General features: G+C 45.0%; 1 protein-coding gene across 2 annotated transcripts in view; it reads right to left on the reverse strand.

Annotated features, from left to right (window-relative positions):
• met (MET proto-oncogene, receptor tyrosine kinase) overlaps positions 1-22,500 on the reverse strand; it is an 89,005-nt gene that overhangs the window by 41,819 nt on the left and 24,686 nt on the right. For both annotated transcript variants that reach the window (XM_036958810.1, XM_036958804.1), the window contains exons 3-10: positions 19,384-19,575; positions 15,100-15,261; positions 14,403-14,579; positions 13,080-13,240; positions 12,310-12,415; positions 8,974-9,110; positions 8,629-8,793; positions 7,818-7,920 (exon numbers count right to left, since the gene is read on the reverse strand). In XM_036958810.1, the coding sequence (XP_036814705.1) occupies positions 7,818-7,920; positions 8,629-8,793; positions 8,974-9,110; positions 12,310-12,415; positions 13,080-13,240; positions 14,403-14,579; positions 15,100-15,261; positions 19,384-19,575 (1,203 nt within the window). The remainder of the gene's footprint in view (positions 1-7,817; positions 7,921-8,628; positions 8,794-8,973; positions 9,111-12,309; positions 12,416-13,079; positions 13,241-14,402; positions 14,580-15,099; positions 15,262-19,383; positions 19,576-22,500) is intronic.

The following is a 22,500-nucleotide window of genomic DNA, read 5'->3' on the forward strand; positions in this document are numbered from 1 at the left end:
CTCATCCTGTCTCTTCCTAGAGAATGCTTCAACTCATCCTGTCTCTTCATAGAGAATGCTCTAACTCATCCTGTCTCTTCCTGGAGAATGCTTCAACTCATCCTGTCTCTTACTAGAGAATGCTCCAACTCATCCTGTCTCTTACTATAGAATGCTTCAACTCATCCTGTCTCTTCATAGAGAATGCTCCAACTCATCCTGTCTCTTCCTGGAGAATGCTTCAACTCATCCTGTCTCTTACTAGATAATGCTCCAACTCATCCTGTCTCTTCCTAGAGAATGCTTCCTGCTTCAACTCATCCTGTCTCTTACTAGAGAATGCTCCAACTAATCCTGTCTCTTCCTAGAGAATACTCCAACTCATCCTGTCTCTTTCTAGAGAATGCTTCAACTCATTCTGTCTCTTACTAGAGAATGCTCCAACTCATCCTGTCACTTCCTAGAGAATGCTCCAACTCATCCTGTCTCTTCCTAGAGAATGCTCCAACTCATCCTGTCTCTTCCTAGAGAATGCTCCAACTCATCCTGTCTCTTCCTAGAGAATGCTTCAACTCATCCTGTCTCTTCCTAGAGAATGCTTCATGCTTCAACTCATCCTGTCTCTTACTAGAGAATGCTTCATGCTTCAACTCATCCTGTCTCTTACTAGAGAATGCTTCATGCTCCAACTCATCCTGTCTCTTACTAGAGAATGCTTCCTGCTTCAACTCCTCCTGTCTCTTACTAGAGAATGCTCCAACTCATCCTGTCTCTTCCTAGAGAATGCTTCCTGCTTCAACTCATCCTGTCTCTTACTAGAGAATGCTCCAACTCATCCTGTCTCTTACTAGAGAATGCTTCAACTCATCCTGTCTCTTACTAGAGAATGCTTCATGCTCCAACTCATCCTGTCTCTTACTAGAGAATGCTTCATGCTTCAACTCATCCTGTCTCTTACTAGAGAATGCTTCATGCTCCAACTCATCCTGTCTCTTACTAGAGAATGCTTCCTGCTTCAACTCCTCCTGTCTCTTACTAGAGAATGCTCCAACTCATCCTGTCTCTTCCTAGAGAATGCTTCCTGCTTCAACTCATCCTGTCTCTTACTAGAGAATGCTCCAACTCATCCTGTCTCTTACTAGAGAATGCTTCAACTCATCCTGTCTCTTACTAGAGAATGCTTCATGCTCCAACTCATCCTGTCTCTTCCTAGAGAATGCTTCAAATCATCCTGTCTCTTCCTAGAGAATGCTCCAACTCATCCTGTCTCTTCCTAGAGAATGCTCCAACTCATCCTGTCTCTTCCTAGAGAATGCTCCAACTCATCCTGTCTCTTCCTAGAGAATGCTTCAACTCATCCTGTCTCTTCCTAGAGAATGCTCCAACTCATCCTGTCTCTTACTAGAGAATGCTCCAACTCATCCTGTCTCTTACTAGAGAATGCTTCAACTCATCCTGTCTCTTACTAGAGAATGCTTCATGCTTCAACTCATCCTGTCTCTTACTAGAGAATGCTTCATGCTCCAACTCATCCTGTCTCTTACTAGAGAATGCTCCAACTCATCCTGTCTCTTCCTAGAGAATGCTCCAACTCATCCTGTCTCTTCCTAGAGAATGCTTCAACTCATCCTGTCTCTTCCTAGAGAATGCTCCAACTCATCCTGTCTATTACTAGAGAAGGCTCCAACTCATCCTGTCTCTTCCTAGAGAATGCTTCAACTCATCCTGTCTCTTACTAGAAAATGCTCCAACTCATCCTGTCTCTTACTAGAGAATGCTTCAACTCATCCTGTCTCTTCCTAGAGAATGCTTCATGCTTCAACTCATCCTGTCTCTTACTAGAGAATGCTTCATGCTTCAACTCATCCTGTCTCTTACTAGAGAATGCTTCATGCTCCAACTCATCCTGTCTCTTACTAGAGAATGCTTCCTGCTTCAACTCCTCCTGTCTCTTACTAGAGAATGCTCCAACTCATCCTGTCTCTTCCTAGAGAATGCTTCCTGCTTCAACTCATCCTGTCTCTTACTAGAGAATGCTCCAACTCATCCTGTCTCTTACTAGATAATGCTTCAACTCATCCTGTCTCTTACTAGAGAATGCTTCATGCTCCAACTCATCCTGTCTCTTCCTAGAGAATGCTTCAAATCATCCTGTCTCTTCCTAGAGAATGCTCCAACTCATCCTGTCTCTTCCTAGAGAATGCTCCAACTCATCCTGTCTCTTCCTAGAGAATGCTCCAACTCATCCTGTCTCTTCCTAGAGAATGCTTCAACTCATCCTTTCTCTTCCTAGAGAATGCTCCAACTCATCCTGTCTCTTCCTAGAGAATGCTTCAACTCATCCTTTCTCTTCCTAGAGAATGCTCCAACTCATCCTGTCTCTTACTAGAGAATGCTCCAACTCATCCTGTCTATTAGTAGAGAAGGCTCCAACTCATCTTGTCTCTTCCTAGAGAATGCTTCAACTCATCCTGTCTCTTACTAGAGAATGCTTCATGCTCCAACTCATCCTGTCTCTTCCTAGAGAATGCTTCAAATCATCCTGTCTCTACCTAGAGAATGCTCCAACTCATCCTGTCTCTTCCTAGAGAATGCTCCAACTCATCCTGTCTCTTCCTAGAGAATGCTCCAACTCATCCTGTCTCTTCCTAGAGAATGCTTCAACTCATCCTGTCTCTTCCTAGAGAATGCTCCAACTCATCCTGTCTCTTACTAGAGAATGCTCCAACTCATCCTGTCTCTTACTAGAGAATGCTTCAACTCATCCTGTCTCTTACTAGAGAATGCTTCATGCTTCAACTCATCCTGTCTCTTACTAGAGAATGCTTCATGCTCCAACTCATCCTGTCTCTTACTAGAGAATGCTCCAACTCATCCTGTCTCTTCCTAGAGAATGCTCCAACTCATCCTGTCTCTTCCTAGAGAATGCTTCAACTCATCCTGTCTCTTCCTAGAGAATGCTCCAACTCATCCTGTCTATTACTAGAGAAGGCTCCAACTCATCCTGTCTCTTCCTAGAGAATGCTTCAACTCATCCTGTCTCTTACTAGAAAATGCTCCAACTCATCCTGTCTCTTACTAGAGAATGCTTCAACTCATCCTGTCTCTTCCTAGAGAATGCTTCATGCTTCAACTCATCCTGTCTCTTACTAGAGAATGCTTCATGCTTCAACTCATCCTGTCTCTTACTAGAGAATGCTTCATGCTCCAACTCATCCTGTCTCTTACTAGAGAATGCTTCCTGCTTCAACTCCTCCTGTCTCTTACTAGAGAATGCTCCAACTCATCCTGTCTCTTCCTAGAGAATGCTTCCTGCTTCAACTCATCCTGTCTCTTACTAGAGAATGCTCCAACTCATCCTGTCTCTTACTAGATAATGCTTCAACTCATCCTGTCTCTTACTAGAGAATGCTTCATGCTCCAACTCATCCTGTCTCTTCCTAGAGAATGCTTCAAATCATCCTGTCTCTTCCTAGAGAATGCTCCAACTCATCCTGTCTCTTCCTAGAGAATGCTCCAACTCATCCTGTCTCTTCCTAGAGAATGCTCCAACTCATCCTGTCTCTTCCTAGAGAATGCTTCAACTCATCCTTTCTCTTCCTAGAGAATGCTCCAACTCATCCTGTCTCTTCCTAGAGAATGCTTCAACTCATCCTTTCTCTTCCTAGAGAATGCTCCAACTCATCCTGTCTCTTACTAGAGAATGCTCCAACTCATCCTGTCTATTACTAGAGAAGGCTCCAACTCATCTTGTCTCTTCCTAGAGAATGCTTCAACTCATCCTGTCTCTTACTAGAGAATGCTCCAACTCATCCTGTCTCTTACTAGAGAATGCTTCAACTCATCCTGTCTCTTCCTAGAGAATGCTTCATTCTTCAACTCATCATGTCTCTTACTAGAGAATGCTTCATGCTCCAACTCATCCTGTCTCTTACTAGAGAATGCTTCATGCTCCAACTCATCCTGTCTCTTCCTAGAGAATGCTTCCTGCTTCAACTCATCCTCTCTCTTACTAGAGAATGCTCCAACTCATCCTGTCTCTTACTAGAGAATGCTTCAACTCATCCTGTCTCTTACTAGAGAATGCTTCATGCTTCAACTCATCCTCTCTTACTAGAGAATGCTTCATGCTTCAACTCATCCTGTCTCTTACTAGAGAATGCTTCATGCTCCAACTCATCCTGTCTCTTCCTAGAGAATGCTTCCTGCTTCAACTCATCCTCTCTCTTACTAGAGAATGCTCCAACTCATCCTGTCTCTTACTAGAGAATGCTTCAACTCATCCTGTCTCTTACTAGAGAATGCTTCATGCTTCAACTCATCCTCTCTTACTAGAGAATGCTTCATGCTTCAACTCATCCTGTCTCTTACTAGAGAATGATTCATGCTTCAACTCATCCTGTCTCTTACTAGAGAATGCTTCATTCTCCAACTCATCCTGTCTCTTCCTAGAGAATGCTTCCTGCTTCAACTCCTCCTGTCTCTTACTAGAGAATGCTTCATTTATTTTTTTTATTTCACCTTTATTTAACCGGGTAGGCTTGTTGAGAACAAGTTCTCATTTACAACTGCAACCTGGCCAAGATAAAGCAAAGCAGTGCGACACAAACAACAAAACAGAGTTATACATGGAATAAACAAACATACAGTCAGTAATACAGTAGATCAAGTCTATATACAGTGTGTGCAAATGAGGTAGGATAAGGCAATAAATAGGCCATAGTGGCAAAATAATTACAATATAGCAATTAAACACTGGAGTGATAGATGTGTAGAATATGAATGTGCAAGAAGAGATACTGGGGTGCAAAGGAGCAAAATAAATAAATAACAGTATAGGGATGAGGTAGTTGGATGGGCTGTTTACAGATGGGCTATGTACAGGTGCAGTAATCTGCGAGCTGCTTTGACACCTGGTGCTTTACGTTAGTGAGGGCGATATGAGTCTCCAGCTTCATTGATTTTTGCAGTTCGTTCCAGTCATTGGCAGCAGAGAACTGGAAGGAAAGACGACCAAAGGAGGAATTGGCTTTGGGGGTGACCAGTAAAATACAGTGCCTTGCGAAAGTATTCGGCCCCCTTGAACTTTGCGACCTTTTGCCACATTTCAGGCTTCAAACATAAAGATATAAAACTGTATTTTTTTGTGAAGAATCAACAACAAGTAGGACACAATCATGAAGTGGAACGACATTTATTGGATATTTCAAACTTTTTTAACAAATCAAAATCTGAAAAATTGGGCGTGCAAAATTATTCAGCCCCCTTAAGTCATCTGCGTAGAGGTGGATCAGATAATCACCAGCAGCAAGAGTAACATCATTGATGTATACAGAGAAGAGAGTCGGCCCGAGAATTGAACCCTGTGGCACCCCCATAGAGACTGCCAGAGGTCTGAACAACAGTCCCTCTGATTTGACACACTGAACTCTATCTGAGAAGTAATTGGTGAACCAGGCGAGGCAGTCATTTGAGAAACCAAGGCTGGCGAGTCTGCCAATAAGAATGTTGTGATTGACAGAGTCGAAAGCCTTGGTCAGGTCGATGAATACGACTGCACAGTAATGTCTCTTATCGATGGCGGTTATGATGTCGTTTAGAACCTTGAGCGTGGCTGAGGTGCACTCATGACCCGCTCTGAAACCAGATTGCATAGCGGAAAAGGTATGGTGGGATTCAAAATGGTCGGTAATCTGTTTGTTAACTTGTCTTTCGAAGACCTTAGAAAGACAGCTAGCTTTAAGCGCCAGCTGTCAGAGCAGCTCACAGATCACTGCACCTGTACATAACCTACCTCATCCCCATACTGTATTTATTTATTTATCTTGCTCCTTTGCACCCCAGTATCTCTACTTGCACATTCATCTTCTGCACATCTACCATTCCAGTGTTTAATTGCAATATTGTAATTGCTTCGCCACCATGGCCTATTTATTGCCTAATCTCCCTTACCTCATTTGTACTCATTGTATATAGACTTTTTGTTTTCTTTTGTTCTACTATATTATTGACTATGTTTTGATTATTCCATGTGTAACTCTGTGTTGTTGTATGTGTCGAATTGCTATGCTTTATCTTGACAAGGTCGCAGTTGCAAATGAGAACTTGTTCTCAACTAGCCTACCTGGTTAAATAAAGGTTAAATATTTTAAATCCCTCATCCCCTTCTCATCCCTTCTCTCCTGTTGTCTCTCAGTGCTGATTCCGTCCCTCCCTGGGGCCGTTTTGAGCACTTTCTAACCTAATCACAGGCCACACCAGGAGGGGGTCAGTGAAAGGGAAACTGAAAGGCGAGCTGTTGTGTGTGTGTGTGTGTGTGTGTGTGTGTGTGTGTGTGTGTGTGTGTGTGTGTGTGTGTGTGTGTGTGTGTGTGTGTGTGTGTGAGTGTGTATCAGGAGTGGGGGTTGGTTGTAGCTGATACAGCTCAGGGTAGTTGGAGATTTTGTTGTTTGGCTAAGATTTGAGATACAGTGCTAGAACAGGGTGTGTGTAATTGTCTCCTAAAGGTGTCAGAATGATTCATTTCGGCTGAACGAGTGTGCTCCCATACTACCTTAAAAGACCTTCACTTGAAAAATGAGGTAAAAGCAGCAATAGTACTGTTTGTCCATTTTGAGACGCCGTAGCCAGTATACACTTCATCAACGACGATGGGGCGGAGACTTCGGCTGCTGACTTCGACTTGCCTCGAGAAAAAATGTAGTGTGTCAAACAGCCAAAGTCCAAAATGAACAAAAAATGTACAAAACGTCATTATAATATACTGTATGAACGAACTGACAGAACTGACACCTTACAGGGGTCATGACTAAACCCGCCAGAGTATACCTCACGTTGCAAGATAACAAAGCACTACCTGTCCTGTTCCCCTCCATTCTTCCCAAAAACAAGACACCCAACATCAGATAGAGGCCACTTGTGTGTAAATGAGTATTTGTTGTGGTTCATTGAATAACACGTTACAATGTGGTCCAACTCCGACCCCACCCCCAACACATTACCAACCCCCGACACACCACCAAACCCCAATACTAAGGTGTACCAGTCCTTAATCTTTCTTCTCTTTTTTCAAAGCAGGGGCTAACATTTCAAAAACAACTGCAATGAAACCTGAGCTTCCAGATAGTAATCAGGGTTCCTTATAAAAGTGGAACGAACTTAGAGTCAGGTCAGGCGTTCTCAATGCCATGGTAACCATGGCAACCATGGCATCACCCAAATACATGTGTACGTACCATAGCTTTCCTAGAATAAGGAGAATCAACCCAGATTGAAGCAAGATAATAAACCTCTGTGTCTCAAATGCCAAACTATTCCCAACGTAGTGCACTACTTTTAACCAGGGCCCTATTGAACCCTATTCCCTACGTAGCGCACTACTTTTTACCAGGGCCCTATTGAACCCTATTCCCTACGTAGTGCACTACTTTTGACCAGGCCCTATTAAGGTGCCATTTGGAATCCATGCAGACAAAGAGAATCACCCAGATTGAAGCCAGATTATACTCCAGGTTAGCTACTGTAACATTACTGTGTGACTCAGAAGTGATGACTCCATCACATTTGAAGCGTGGGTTTTCCATTTCCTTTCCCCTCAATTTATACAAATCTATCTATCTCTGTTCCCCCCATTATTGAACTTATTTTCTCTTCTTTTCAGGGGCCTTAACGACAATACCAGCCACATAGTGTGTGTGACGGGGCCCGGAGGTATTTTGTTTTTGCGCAGGCAGGCAGATCTCCAGTTGGTCGTCTCAACAGACAGACAGACACTCAACGGGAAAGAGGTCTTGCTAAACCTCAATCCTAGTTCAATAAAGGTTAAATAAGACACTCACCACAGTGAAGACCTTGCCTTCCTGGGCTGTGGGGATGAGCACCATCTGAGGCTGGAGAGTAGAGTGAAGGTAGAAGCCCTGGGCCACCACCGTGCTGCCTCCACTATTAGGGACACAGCGATAGTAGCCATGAATAATGATACAATGGGATCTCTATGGGGTAAAACGGCTGTTGGTTATTAGACACTAGTTGCCTGTAAGAGCAATGCATAAAGATGCATTGTGATTTTAACGGGGAAACCGGCTGTCCTGGCCATAAACGTTATCCACCACTAGCGCCCCATGTCATCACCTCCCTCATGCTACTTCCAGTCATAAAGCCTAGTGCTAATGTGTCCCTCTTCGCCCACTTATCCTCTGTGAATATCTTTCTCACTTTCTCTTCTCCTTTATACACTCCACACACTGCTTCCTGTTATTTCTGCCTGTGACTTGTCTGTTTTTATAAACTCCCCCCTGCTCTCCATCATTCCTTCTCTGACACCTGTATCCTATACAGTATGGAACCTCTTCCTATGGATAATAACGGTTAATCTCTTTCCCTGCCTTCCTCATGTGATGTGGAAGTTAGAATTCATCACCATTTACAGACTAACTAACTGACTGACTGACTGGCTGACTGGCTGACTGACTCATAAAAAGTACCTGATTTAGGATCTTTTGGGCTGGATGGAGGGGATGAGAGGGTTAAGGTTAGTATTGGGGTAGTATTGGATAGGGGAACAGACCTGATAAAGGATCATGTGGGCTGGATGGAGGGGATGAGAGGGTTAAGGTTAGTATTGGGGTAGTATTGGATAGGGGAACAGACCTGATAAAGGATCTTGTGGGCTGGATGGAGGAGATGAGAGGGTCTTCGTTGTAGGTGAAGAGTACAGGAGCCTCCCGGACAACAGAGTCCACCCTCATATACACCGCCTGGCGGGATGGGGCTGACTGGGGAGGGGTCCTGCACATCAGCATAGTACCTGATACTCTGGAGAAAGAGACAGAATACACATCAACACAATTCATCACATATTGATAATACCCACATCAGCTCTAGACTCGACGCTAATGTCAACCTCAAAACCCAAACCTATTAAACCCAGTGCACCGTATATTGTACATACACACACAAGCATTTTTACTCGAAGCAAAAACATTAGGGCCTCACCTCAGGATTTCACAGGTGGCGTTTCCCACAGTGACCTGTCTGGTGTTTCCGCTGTCTAAGAAAGAGCCTCTGATGGTGAGCATGGTTCCTCCTAACTTAGGGCCAAACACAGGGAAGATCTCTCTGATCACTGGGTTCTAGAGGGAGAGAGGAAGGGAGATGAATTACTTCAAACCCAACAACCACAACAACAACCACAACTACAACCACAACAACAACAACCACAACAACAACCACAACTACAGTTTGTTTGCAAATCAGTCAGTTAATAACCTTTTACTGCAGTGGGCTGAATCAGGGTCACACACAGTGATACTTGGTAGTCTTAAATAAATGTACTTTGAAACAAAAATACACACCTCATACACATGGTTATGGGCTTAAAAAAAGAAGACCACTGTACCATGTCAGATATAGATTTGAAATGTATTCAATTTTGAGTTTGTGTCCCAATATTACACTTTATATACAATAGGGCTATTTCAGCCACACCCGTTGCTGACAGGTGTATAACATCGAGCACACAGCCATGCAATCTCCATAGACAAATATTGGCAGTAGAATGGCCTTACTCAAGGGGTCTGTGACTTTCAATGTGGCTCCGTCTGCCCGGTCAACTGTAAGTGTTGTTATTGTGAAGTAGAAACGTCTAGGAGCAACAACAGCTCAGCCACGACGTGGTAGGCCACACAAGCTCACAGAACGAGACAGCTGGGTGCTGAATCGTGTAGCGTGTAAAAATCGTCTGTCCTCGGTTGCAACACTTACTACCAAGTTCCAAACTGCCTCTGGAAGCAATGTCAGCACAATAACTGTTTGTCGGGAGCTTTATGAAATGGGTTTCCATGGTCGAGCTGCCGCACACAAGCCTAAGATCACCACGCACAATAAGGACTGGGCGATATGGGCAAAATATCATATAACGGTATTTTATGTTTTTGAATAATAAAAGTATGTGACCCTAGAGTGGCTACACATACATTCCAAGTGATTTCAATGGGTCTTTCTCCAAACTGGCTGTTTTATACTGTTCAATTCAACTTCAACCCAAAATCATTTCTACATTCCTGCACTCATTGGAGATAATTTCCACACTGCCACGTAGAGCTGCACGATATGGGAAAACAATCTAGGCCTTATTTTTTATCAAATGTTGAAATTGCGATTTGACTTGCGATTTAGAGCAAAACACTTGGGTGAACTGTTGGAATCATGGAAATATAATGGTTATTCTAATTCTATAGTTAGAATTTAATAGTGGGCACTTCGAATACAGTATTGTTTGACATGACAACAAATGAAAATGCCAGGGAGAAGTTATTGTGACAGGGTAGGAACCAAAGTGTTGATAGGTGACTATTAGTTGATTACACTATTAGTTTATGTTTCTTACATCTGCAAACATTCTATTTTGTATTTAGTTCCAGTGAATCTTTGGCTTCATTTAATGTTATCTCTTAGCTACTTAATGTAGCTAACATTCTTGTGTATTCCTCATTCATTTAAAAGCTACTGTGGCAAAAACAACATGCTGATTTAGGTCTACACCATCACTGGTATTATCAGGCTGTATAGCTAATTATGTTTGCTCGTGACTCAGTACATTTATTAGCTAGCCAGTGATTAGCATTAGCTATTAGCAATAGAAATTAGCGTTAGCGGCGAACAAGATTTAGGCCCAACTTGCTAAGAAAATACAAAATAGATGTTTGCAGATGTAATAAACATAAACTAATAGTGTAATCACAGAATGCTTGTGGATTTATATTAAGAAGCAAACTGAAAACAGCATCGTTGTCATCAACATTGTTGCATGTTCTGCACTGACCATGCAGACTGAACACAAGTGTTTCCTGGTCGAGGAACAACAAATTGAGTGACAGGGTGTGGGGCTAGGTATGTGTGGAAAGCGGCATGGAGAGAGAGCGGGGGAGAGCTGACTCAAGTAGCTAAGTAAACTACAAAAATGGACGTTACACACAGCGTTTAACAAACCAAACATTGAAATACCGTTATAGAAGGCAAAGTAAAAACCCAAACCGGTCCGTGCATCAATACCGGTATATCGTAAAATACCGTATACTGCCAAGCCCTATGCACAATGCCAAGCGTCAGCTGGAATGTTATAAAGCTCGCCGCCAAACATGTTCTCTGGAGTGATGAATCATATTTCACCATCTGGCAGTCTGACTGGCAAATCTGGGTTTGGCGGATGCCAGGAGAACACTAAGTTTGGTGGAGGAGGAATAATGGTCTGGGGCTGTTTTTCATTGTTCGGGCTAGGCCCCTTTAGTTCCAGTGAAGGGAAATCTTAACGCTACAGCATACAATGACATTCTAGACGATGCTGTGCTTCCAACTGTGTGGCAACAGTTTGGGGAAGGCCCTTTCCTGTTTCAGCATGACAATGCCCCCGTGCACAAAGCAAGGTCCATATTGGATCGGTGACTGGCCTGCACAGAGTCCTGACCTCAACCCCTTTGGGATGAATTGGAACGCCGACATCGAGCCAGGCCTAATCGCTCAACATCAGTGCCCAAACTCACTAATGCTCTTGTGGCTGAATGAAAGTAAATCCCCTCAGCAATGTTCCAACTTATAGTGGAAATTCTTCCCAGAAGAGTGGAGACTGTTATAGCAGCAAAGGGGGGTCCTCCCGAGTGGTGCAGTGGTCTAAGGCACTGCTACACATTTGCTAGCTGTGACACTAGAGATCTTGGTTCAAGTCGAGACACAATTGGTTTGAGTCCAGACACAATTGGCCCAGCGTTGTCTGGGTTAGGGGAGGATTTGGCCGGCAGGGATATCCTTGTCCCATCGCGCTCTAGCGACTCCTGTGGCGGGCCGGGCGCATGCTCGCTGACACGGTCGCCCGGTGTACGGTGTTTCCTCCATCACATTGGTGTGGCTGGCTTCGTGTCAAGAAGCAGTGCGGCTTGGTTGGGTTGTGTTTCGGAGGATGCATGGCTCTCGACCTTCTTCTCTTCCGTGTCCATACGGGAGTTGCAGCGATGAGACAAGACTGTCACTACCAATTGGATACCACAAAATTGGGGGGGAAAGGTGTAAAAGTAAAAAATATATATATAATAATAAATAGCAGCAAAGGGCAATTTGGTAATTTGACTGCAGGAAAAGCCTACTGTACATCAATCTGTCCAACCATCTGACATACTGTACCTACAGTGTCTATGACATTGTTCACCAACTGTAGTTGGAGAGATACAGAGAGAGAACCAAAGCCTGCACACATTGTAGCTATCCAGGACCAGGGTTACGACTACTGTCACTGAGTTCGTATTGTGATTTTGAGTGGAGACAGTACTTAGTGCTTACCACGAAGGTGAAGCCCTGTTGTTGGGCCATCTCCTTTCCACTGTGGACCTTCACCACATTGCTAGCCTGAGACGAGTTCACAGGAGACACTGGAGCACACACCAACCTACACACACACAAACACACACAATTCAACAAAAAATAATTTATCCCACAAAAGAGGACCAAGAAGGCTAAAAACAAAACTTGTGTGCTCACTCTGGTTGGAGTAAGAAAGTGTTTAACCTAATTTGATGATATCCCTACTACGCAGCAATGAAACACAATGAAGCCATCTTTCAGGGGGGTGTTTTTCAATCTTCTATACAATGAGTTGACTATGACATGGGGGATGTTTGGGCACAAGGGTCTTTGAGTTAAACGCTGCTATCTGCCATGGCCTCTTGGACTAGGAAGAGTGAAATTCTGTACACAGCCATTCTCTCACTAATTTAACACTTATTGAAGTCATGAGCAGAATGCGAGTCAGGAATGGCGGAACGCCTTGGTGCTTGGAGTTCTCATTCCATGGCGCCCTTTCCTTAACATTCTTCATTCAACTGTTTAACCCTCTAACCCTTATCCTAACACATGAACATACAGTACTCCCATCCATGCACGCGCGCACACACACACACACACACACGCACAGTCATGCATGTGCACACACACACTCATGCATGTGCACACACACTCACACAGTCATGCATGTGCACACACACAAACTCATGCATGTGCGCACACACACACACACACACACACACACACCCTCCCTGTGAGTCCTCTCTCACCTGTAACTGTTGCTCTCTCGTTTCAGAAGTTTACATGGTGCTCCAGCCAGGTCCAGGCTGATGAGTGTATGGTCAAACCTCTCTGTCTTGTTGAAGCCAAAGTTCCTCCCACACACCGTCACCTTGGTGTCTCCTCCCAGGGGGCCGTTGGCTGGGGAGATCTACCCAAAAAGAACACCAACCCTCAGACAACCCTCAAACAACCTTCAAACAACACAGAAAGAGAAAACCCTGTCTAGATCCAGGTGCTGGTATTAAAAAACAAGTGTGAAAAACTGACACTAGAAAAGACAGGCAACCATACAAACAATCTTCAAACTATCCTTCAAACAACAATAGAGGAAGGAGTCTCTTACAAGCTCTCCAGTAAAAGCACGACTGGCTTTTTCACAGCCAAACCCTGCTGAGTCTTTGTCTTGTATCCAGGTTACTGGTGGGAGCTTTGTACTTCGCAAAAGGGTATATGACACATTCAATAAGACATATCCTCAGATGACACTAGTCACTGTCTGCTTGTCCTTGTCCATGTAGACACTGTCACAGTATGGACTGTCACAATAAAGACCAAAACAACAACAATTCCAGTGTTCTCACATTATGGACTGTCACAATAAAGACCAAAACAACAACAATTCCAGTGTTCTCACAATATGGACTGTCACAATAAAGACCAAAACAACAACAATTGCAGCGTTCTCACAGTATGGACTGTCACAATAAAGACCAAAACCACAACAATTCCAGTGTTCTCACAATATGGACTGTCACAATAAAGACCAAAACAACAACAATTCCAGTGTTCTCACAATATGGACTGTCACAATAAAGACCAAAACAACAACAATTCCAGTGTTCTCACAATATGGACTGTCACAATAAAGACCAAAACAACAACAATTCCAGTGTTCTCACAGTATGGACTGTCACAATAAAGACCAAAACCACAACAATTCCAGTGTTCTCACAATATGGACTATCACAATAAAGACCAAAACCACAACAATTCCAGTGTTCTCACAATATGGACTGTCACAATAAAGACCAAAACAACAACAATTCCAGTGTTCTCACAATATGGACTGTCACAATAAAGACCAAAACAACAACAATTCCAGTGTTCTCACAACATGGACTGTCACAATAAAGACCAAAACAACAACAATTCCAGTGTTCTCACAGTATGGACTGTCACAATATAGACCAAAACAACAACAGTCCCAGTGTTTGGGTCAGAAGGTAGGACATCGAGGTGTGGGGTAATACCATTAGGAAATGTTGTGTTTATGGACAATAAAGCTTTTTGAACCTGAACTGACTAGTTACCATGGTGATGATGGGAGGGCAGGAGTCCTGGGTCCAGAGGGAGGTTGGGTGACACTGAGCCAACCTGGTGCAACGGCCGTCACACCAGCCACATCCCATAAACCTCGGCGCCAGCAGGCAGGAACTACACGTCCACTGCTGCTCGCAGCCAGGACCAATCAGAGGCACCTTGGTGATCTGGGGGCACACAGGACAACCAATCAGAATACAGACACAACACACCGCTAAACAGGTTCGATTCCAAGTTTGATTCCAGCATTGATCATATAACTAACTGTAAGTCACTTTGGATAAAAGTATTTTCTAAATAAACCACATACTGTGATGTAACTCTGTCATACATGGTGGGTTTTTCTCTCTGATCAATAGGCATACGGGAAAACATTCTCTTTGAACTGTTGGCTGGGCATTTGTAGGACATTGACGTCAAGCTCTCAGGACATTGTTTCTAATCATCTGTTGGCTCTGGTCCATGTTGAACACCGTGTCTCGGTGCCAGGGGGCTGTTGTTTCCATCATACCAGTAATGTGAAGAATGCCCGAGTTCTGATTATAATACAGTGTGTGTGTGTGTGTGTGTGTGTGTGTGTCTTTGAGTGTGTCATTATACACTACGCGTCTTAGTGTTAGTGTGTGTGTCTCCATAGTGTATGTGCATGCATGTGTGTGTGTGTGTGTAAGCCTGCTCTCTATTCACCTTATTTCCTGTCACCAACAATAGGGAGCCATCCTGGCTGCGCTGTGGAGAGCTAGTGTGGCCCTGTGGGAACAGGAGTGCCACCTCGGGGGAAACAGAGCGTGAGGGGTCCAGGCGGAAGTCCACGTGGGGCGTGCTGCGTTTGGAACGGGAAACTACCACCTGGGGAAGGCAGAGGCCAGGTCAGGTCAGTAAAACACAAAGTTACACCATCTAATGTGAAAAACAGCCCTGTCTACCGGAGATGCCACACGTACCTCACGTTCTTAATAATAGGTCAATGTAATGATGTAGAAATGCACTGTGGGGTACTGTACTTGGCATGGTATTTTAAATTCACTGTTTCTTTGTTGTGGTTGCTGGTGTTTTCAGTCAACGTGAACAGGGCATGGGGATTTGATAGGACTCTTTAGTGCTGAGCAAATCTGCTGCTGTTTCTTCTAATATATGCTGTACAAGATTGAAGGTTGCAATAGAATAGAAAGGGGACAGAAAGGGGTAACGTCAGGGTATATTGTGGTGTTGACCAGGGTATCTTGTGGTATTGACCAGGGTATCTTGTGGTGTTGACCAGGGTATCTTGTGGTGTTAACCAGGGTATATTGTGGTGTTGACCAGGGTATCTTGTGGTATTGACCAGGGTATATTGTGGTGTTGACCAGGGTATCTTGTGGTGTTGACCAGGGTATCTTGTGGTGTTGACCAAGGTAACTTGTGGTATGACCAGGGTATCTTGTGGTGTTGACCAGGGTATCTTGTGGTCTTGACCAGGGTATCTTGTGGTGTTGACCAGGGTATCTTGTGGTGTTGACCAGGGTATCTTGTGGTATTGACCAGGGTATATTGTGGTGTTGACCAGAATATCTTGTCGTTACAGAGAAGGAGCTAATAACACATTAACACTGAATTACATTTGACTTCACATGTAAAGTAATGCCTCTATTGGACACAGTTTTTTTCCATTGGCATTGTATGGGCCCGTTGGGCCACTCCTGCTACTGTGTGCAGGGTAATAACTAAGGCTGCTGTATTGAGGGTGAGATGACAGATTGGCAGATTAGAGCTAACCACCATGGAGGTAGAGGGGTGGAGGGAGCTACAGGGAGACGGAGGGACAAAAGACATCGCCTGCAGGCAGAGAGAACAGCACAAGAGCACTGTATACCTGGACATGTCGGGAGGTGTTTCAGACGTCTTACTAATCTACACACACACACACACACACACACACACACACACACACACACACACACACACACACACACACACACACACACACACACACACACACACACACACACACACACACACACACACACACACACACAGTCAGGCAGGCAGGCAGACAGGCAGGCAGGCAGGCAGGCACACTGGCAAACAGGCAGGCACGCAGGCAGGCACACAGGCAGACAGGCAGGCACGCAGGCAGGCACACAGGCAGACAGGCAGGCAGGCACACTGGCAGGCACACAGGCAGGCAAGCAGGCAGGCACACAGGCAGCCAGGCAGGCAGGTACACAGGCAGCCAGCCAGGCAGGCAGGCAGCCAGGCAGGCAGGCACACATAGACGCATACACACACACACACACTCCTACACACAGATACAGTGTAGTGTAGTGTACACCTGGAGTTACATTCATCATGTGTGATTAGGTTGCAATTACAGGCTTGGAGCTCAGAACCAGTTGGGTTGGGGTGAAACATAACAGTAACAGTGGGCTGTAATGGAGTGTGGTTATGTCCTGGTTGACTAAGGAATGCTCTGGTTACATCATCTACTTTATCACCCCCACCTCCCCTCTCCATCTATCCCCCCTTTCTCTTTATTGATGGGCCCTTAGCTAGGTGTGTGACTGCAAAGTGTTGCTTGCTTGAGTGCAGGTAAGCTTCCTGCAGTGTTTAGGCACTGTTTAAATAAAGTTGAACAAATGTCATATCTTTGTGAGTGACTTGAGCCAGTCAATGAATGGCATGTCTGCGGTCTCAGGGACGGCTATTTTCCTGAAGGGGCAACTCTGTCCTCAGTAGCCTGTAACAGTGGGGATAATGTGCATGTGTTGCTTTCCACTGGGGACATCCCCCATACAACAGTCCTAGTCTCTCTCTCTCCAGAGATGATAGTGGTGTGAATTACAGCTTATTGTATTAGCCAGAGGAAGTAAGCCTATAAACACAACCACTGTGTTATTCCCACAGTGATACTGAACCACAGACTTCCTGAGCCAGAATGAGAGACCTCGGGGACAGACCATAGCGTACTCTTTCTTTCTCTCTGTCACCTTCCCTCTATCTTTCTCTCTCTCCCTCGGTGCTAAGAGTATTTTTCTCTGGAACAAAGGGTAAACAGAAAGAAAGGCAGTTGACAGAAGCCTTTCCTAGGATTCTAATAAGCTAGAAGCAATATTTTAACCTCTATTCCTCCCTATTTTCTCCCCTTTGTCTTTCTCTCCATCTTTCCCCTTTATCTCTCCTTCCCTCCCTTCACTTCTCCATGCCTCCTCTTTCTCTCTTCCTCCCTGCCTCTCTCTCTTCCTCCATCTCTCTCTCTCCCTCCATGGGGCCCTCTGCACCCTTGTCTCAGGACAGCTGTTCTCCTGCTCTCTCCTTCCCAGAGCCATGTCCTGAGACAATGAGGATAGAAATTTCACCAACAACAAAAAAAGAGAGAAAAAAAACATGCCAACAGCTGCGGGCACTCTGCAGAAAGAGAGAGAGAGAGAACGTGTCATCGAAGCTCGGCGCTCACCATTAACCGACCGTTCGGCTCATAACCCTGCTTCCCGCACAGCTGTCGCCGACTTCTTCCCCGTTCTCGTCCTTCTTCCATAACTTTTTTTAACACCCTTTTTCGGACCGTATTTATAAAACACCATCAGGGGGAGTTCTAGAGACCAGAAGGGTTCATTTAAAGGAACATGTAAGACAGAACACTCCAAAAGCTCTTATCAGTGGTGTTCCACTTCTTATTTGTATTTTTTTACCCCCCAATTTTGTGGTATCCAATTGGTAGTCCCCTACGGACTCGGGAAAGGTGAAGGTCGAGAGCCATGCGTCCTCTGAAACACGACCCTGCCAAGCCGCACTAATTCTTGATACACTGCACGCTTAACCCGGAAGCCAGCCGCACCAAGGTGTTGGAGGAAACACCATCCAACTGACGACCAAAGTCAGCTTGCAGGTGGCCCGGCCCACCACAAGGAGTCACTAGAGCACGATGAGACAAGGAAATCCTGCCCGGCCAAACCATCCCCTAACCCGGACAACGCTTCGCCAATTGTGCACCGCCTCATGGGTCTCCCGGTCACAGCCGGGTGTGACGCAGCCTGGGATCGAACCCGGGGCTGTAGTGCCTTAGACCGCTGCGCCACTTGGGAGGCCCTTGGTGTTCCACTTCTATCTGACCTGACTGAACCTAGCCTGATCCCAGATATTTTTGGGCTGTGTTGCCAACTTCTATGGTCATTATCACGGCCAATGCATTGTGCATGTAAACAGGGCTGGATGTTGGTTGATCTGGGACTAGGCTACACTGAAACACTGAATTCATCCCATCTATAGGAGACAGAGAGACAGATGCTGAGAGAGGAGCAGGTCTTCAGGTCTACTGACAGACAGACAAACACACACGACATGGGAAAGTGAAATCCACCTTCGGCTGTACATGTCATTGATGGGCAAAACCAGCCATGTTGTGTTTGCTCAGATGGTAGAACTCGGTGGAATGCAGCAGCAGGGTTTGTGGAAGCATGGAGAGGCAAGGTTGGGGGTCATGTGTTGAGTAAACAGGAAGGAAGCCCCCCCTCCAACTTGCCTCTGTACTGGTTGCCACCTGTGTCACAGCATGCTGTGTCCCCAAAATGTCTGGTTTTACTGGTCACGTACCAACATCCTGCCCCATTTACATGCACAATGAGAAAGGGAAACAGTGCTGCCTAGCAACCGCACTGACAGGCAGGGGAGATTATGTTGTGCAGCTTTCTGTAGGGCTTCAGTGTACACTCAGGACTAAGGGCCACAGCGGTTGTTAGGTTGGGTTGTTTCCTTTCTTCTTCTTGGGTGACCAGGTTAAACGCTCGAAGCCTTGCTGTCCATGCAGCTTCATCCCAAACCATTTTGAAATAAATGAATATCACCCATTAATACTCTACCCCTTCTCCAGGCCCCCAGTGTCTCCACGGCCCAGATAGAATACACAACCCTTCATAAGGGCGTTTTAAGGGGTCATTCATACCTATAAATGCATTATAAAGCTTATTTTACAGTATCACCCATGGTGTCCCCAACCTGTATGAGGCGTCCATCTGTGGTGCCCAGGCTGGCCACGGTCTGTTCCTGGGCGGTTGCCACGGCAATGGAGGTCAGCAGGACTTTGCTGAATTGACCGCTGAAGTAGTCCAGTCTGGTCATTGGGGTGGTCACTTCCAGACGGTATCCCTCCCCGTGCTTCCCACAGCCAAACGAGTTGTCTGAGGAACTCTGGGTGGAGAGGAAGACAGGTTACATACAGCAGAAGATACACCACATGGATCACATTAATGTTGCATGAAAGACGTCATATACATCCACACTGTTTTTAACGTCTCAGCTTTCTCAATCACATTCAGAGTGTCTCAACTGATAAAAGAGCCATTATCCTATGAGCTACAGTACATGCCCTCCTGCCCCTGCCAGATGTGGGTAACCGAGAAGAGAGAGGAAGACGGATAGAGAGAGGGGCAAAGCTGGGCTTGCTATGCCCCCTCATCTGCTCTTTCATCAGACCCTGCTCGTAACTGAGAGCTCAGTTGTGGCCCACTGTGGCTGGCACAGTGCGTGTGTTTAGGAGATCATCACACATGGCAGGAATTCATGGGAAACACAACGGAATGCGTGCTGGTCGACGTTACACACTTGCACTGTTCTCTCTTCTTTTCTCTTTCTCTCTCTCTCTCTTTGTCTCCCTCTCTCTATCTCACCCAACATACATACAACAGACTTCTTCACACAGACCTATTTTTCACTCTCCAGAAACTTTATGTGGGTTTGTTCAACTGCACACTGTTTGGCACAGGCAGCTCTATGCATGTTGTCACTTGACCACTCTCTCTAAAAATCCCACTTTGAACACCAACTACCTCTAGAAGTTACCGAAGTCATTATCATTAAACCATTATTCTGACCCTCTGAAGAATCATCAGAGGTCACCAGCCATTGAAGCTGACAACGTTCCCCAGGCCCCGGCTGGTCAAGCTCTCAAGGCCCCTACCATTGCACACCCCGGCCCCCCCAGTCGGCCATCCATAATTAACAAAACCCGAGGCTGGCACGTGGGAGGCCGTGACTAAACACGCGGGGCCAGCTACAGAGATTGAGGTGCTGGTCCAGGTCTTTCAAATTCTCCTAAAACCCATCACTGGTCTACAGTTTGTTGCTCCAACCCAACCACACTGACTGATGGCAACTTGATTTATTTTAACTTTATTTAACTAGGCAAGTCAGTTAAGAACAAATTCTTATTTTCAATGACGGCCTAAGGACAGTGGGTTAACTGACAGTTCAGGGGCAGAACGACAGATTGTCAGCTCGGGGATTTGAACTTGCAACCTTCCGGTTACTAGTCCAACGCGCTAACCACTAGGCTACCCTGCAGCCCCATCAGGGATGGACAACTAATTAACTAACCAGAACCACCAAAAGAGACACTCTCTCTACATCAAGTACAGCATGTGAGGACTATGTCGCTAACATTTCTTGGGCAAATCTCAAAGGAGAGCTTAGAAGCTGGGGAGAACAATTGGAAAGTAATAAATCAAGAAAGCAGCTTTTCTTCAGCAGCCATTACAAAGTAGAGTAGACCATTACAGGCAAGCTCAGCTCCAAGGTGAAAAGAGAGTCCTGGCTGTTAGTCAAATAAACTGTAGTAGTATAAAATGTAATAGTAGTATGAACTGTAGAAGTAGTATAAACCGTAGTTGTATAAACTGTAGTTGTAGTATAAACTATAGTAGTATAAACTGTAGCAGTAGTATAAACTGTAGTAGTAGTAGTATAAATTGTAGTAGTAGCAGTAGTATAAACTGTAGTAGTAGTATAAACTGTAGTAGTAGTAGTATAAACTGTAGTAGTAGTATAAACTGTAGAAGTAGTATAAACTGTAGTTGCATAAACTGTAGTAGTAGTATAAACTATAGTAGTATAAACTGTAGCAGTAGTATAAACTGTAGTAGTAGTAGTATAAATTGTAGTAGTAGCAGTAGTATAAACTGTAGTAGTAGTATAAACTGTAGTAGTAGTAGTATAAACTGTAGTAGTAGTATAAACTGTAGAAGTAGTATAAACTGTAGTTGTATAAACTGTAGTAGTAGTATAAACTATAGTAGTATAAATTGTAGCAGTAGTATAAACTGTAGTAGTAGTAGTATAAATTGTAGTAGTAGCAGTAGTATAAACTGTAGTAGTAGTATAAACTGTAGTAGTAGTAGTATAAACTGTAGTAGTAGTATAAACTGTAGAAGTAGTATAAACTGTAGTTGTATAAACTGTAGTAGTAGTATAAACTATAGTAGTATAAATTGTAGCAGTAGTATAAACTGTAGTAGTAGTAGTATAAATTGTAGTAGTAGCAGTGGTATAAACTGTAGTAGTAGTATAAACTGTAGTAGTAGTAGTAGTATAAACTGTAGTAGTAGTATAAACTGTAGAAGTAGTATGTAGTAGTGTCACCGTAGATTGCTTTGTATGTTTCTATTTTTAGTTTGGTCAGGGTGTGGGTGGGTATTCTATGTTTTGTTCTATGTTTACAGAACTACCCACCACCAAAGGACCAAGCAGCATGGAAAGGAGGACTGGACTTGGGAGGACATTCTAGACGGCAAGGGATCCTACACATGGGAGGAGATCCTGGCTGGAAGGGATCGCCTCCCATGGGAACAGGTGGAGGCAACCAGGAGAGCGGAGGCAGCAGGAAAAGGGAACCGGCGACCGACACGAGGGAACACGGCTGGCAAGGAAGCCCGAGAGGCAGCCCAATTTTTGGGGGGGGGGGCACACAGGGAGTGATGCAGAGTCAGGTTGGAGACCTGAGCCAACTCCCTGTGCTTACCGTGGCGGGCGTCGTACTGGTCAGGCACCGTGTTATGCTGTGGAGCGCGCTTTGTCCCCAGTACGCGTTCTTAGCCCGGTGCGCTACATCCCATCTCCCCGCATCTGCCGGGCTAGGGTGAGTATCCAGCCAGGACGGATGGTTCCAGCCCTGCTCTCCAGACAGCCACTGCGTCTCCTCAGGCCAGGATATCCTGCGTCGGCTCTGCGCACTGTGTCTCCTGTGTGTCTGCACAGCCCAGTGCATCCTGTGCCTGCGCCCCGCACGTGCCGGGGTAAAATATCCAGAGCTGCCAGAGCCGCCAAGTGTCCGGAGCTGCC

Source organism: Oncorhynchus mykiss, chromosome 2, assembly GCF_013265735.2.
Source record: "Oncorhynchus mykiss isolate Arlee chromosome 2, USDA_OmykA_1.1, whole genome shotgun sequence".
Classification (NCBI taxonomy): Eukaryota; Metazoa; Chordata; class Actinopteri; order Salmoniformes; family Salmonidae; genus Oncorhynchus; species Oncorhynchus mykiss.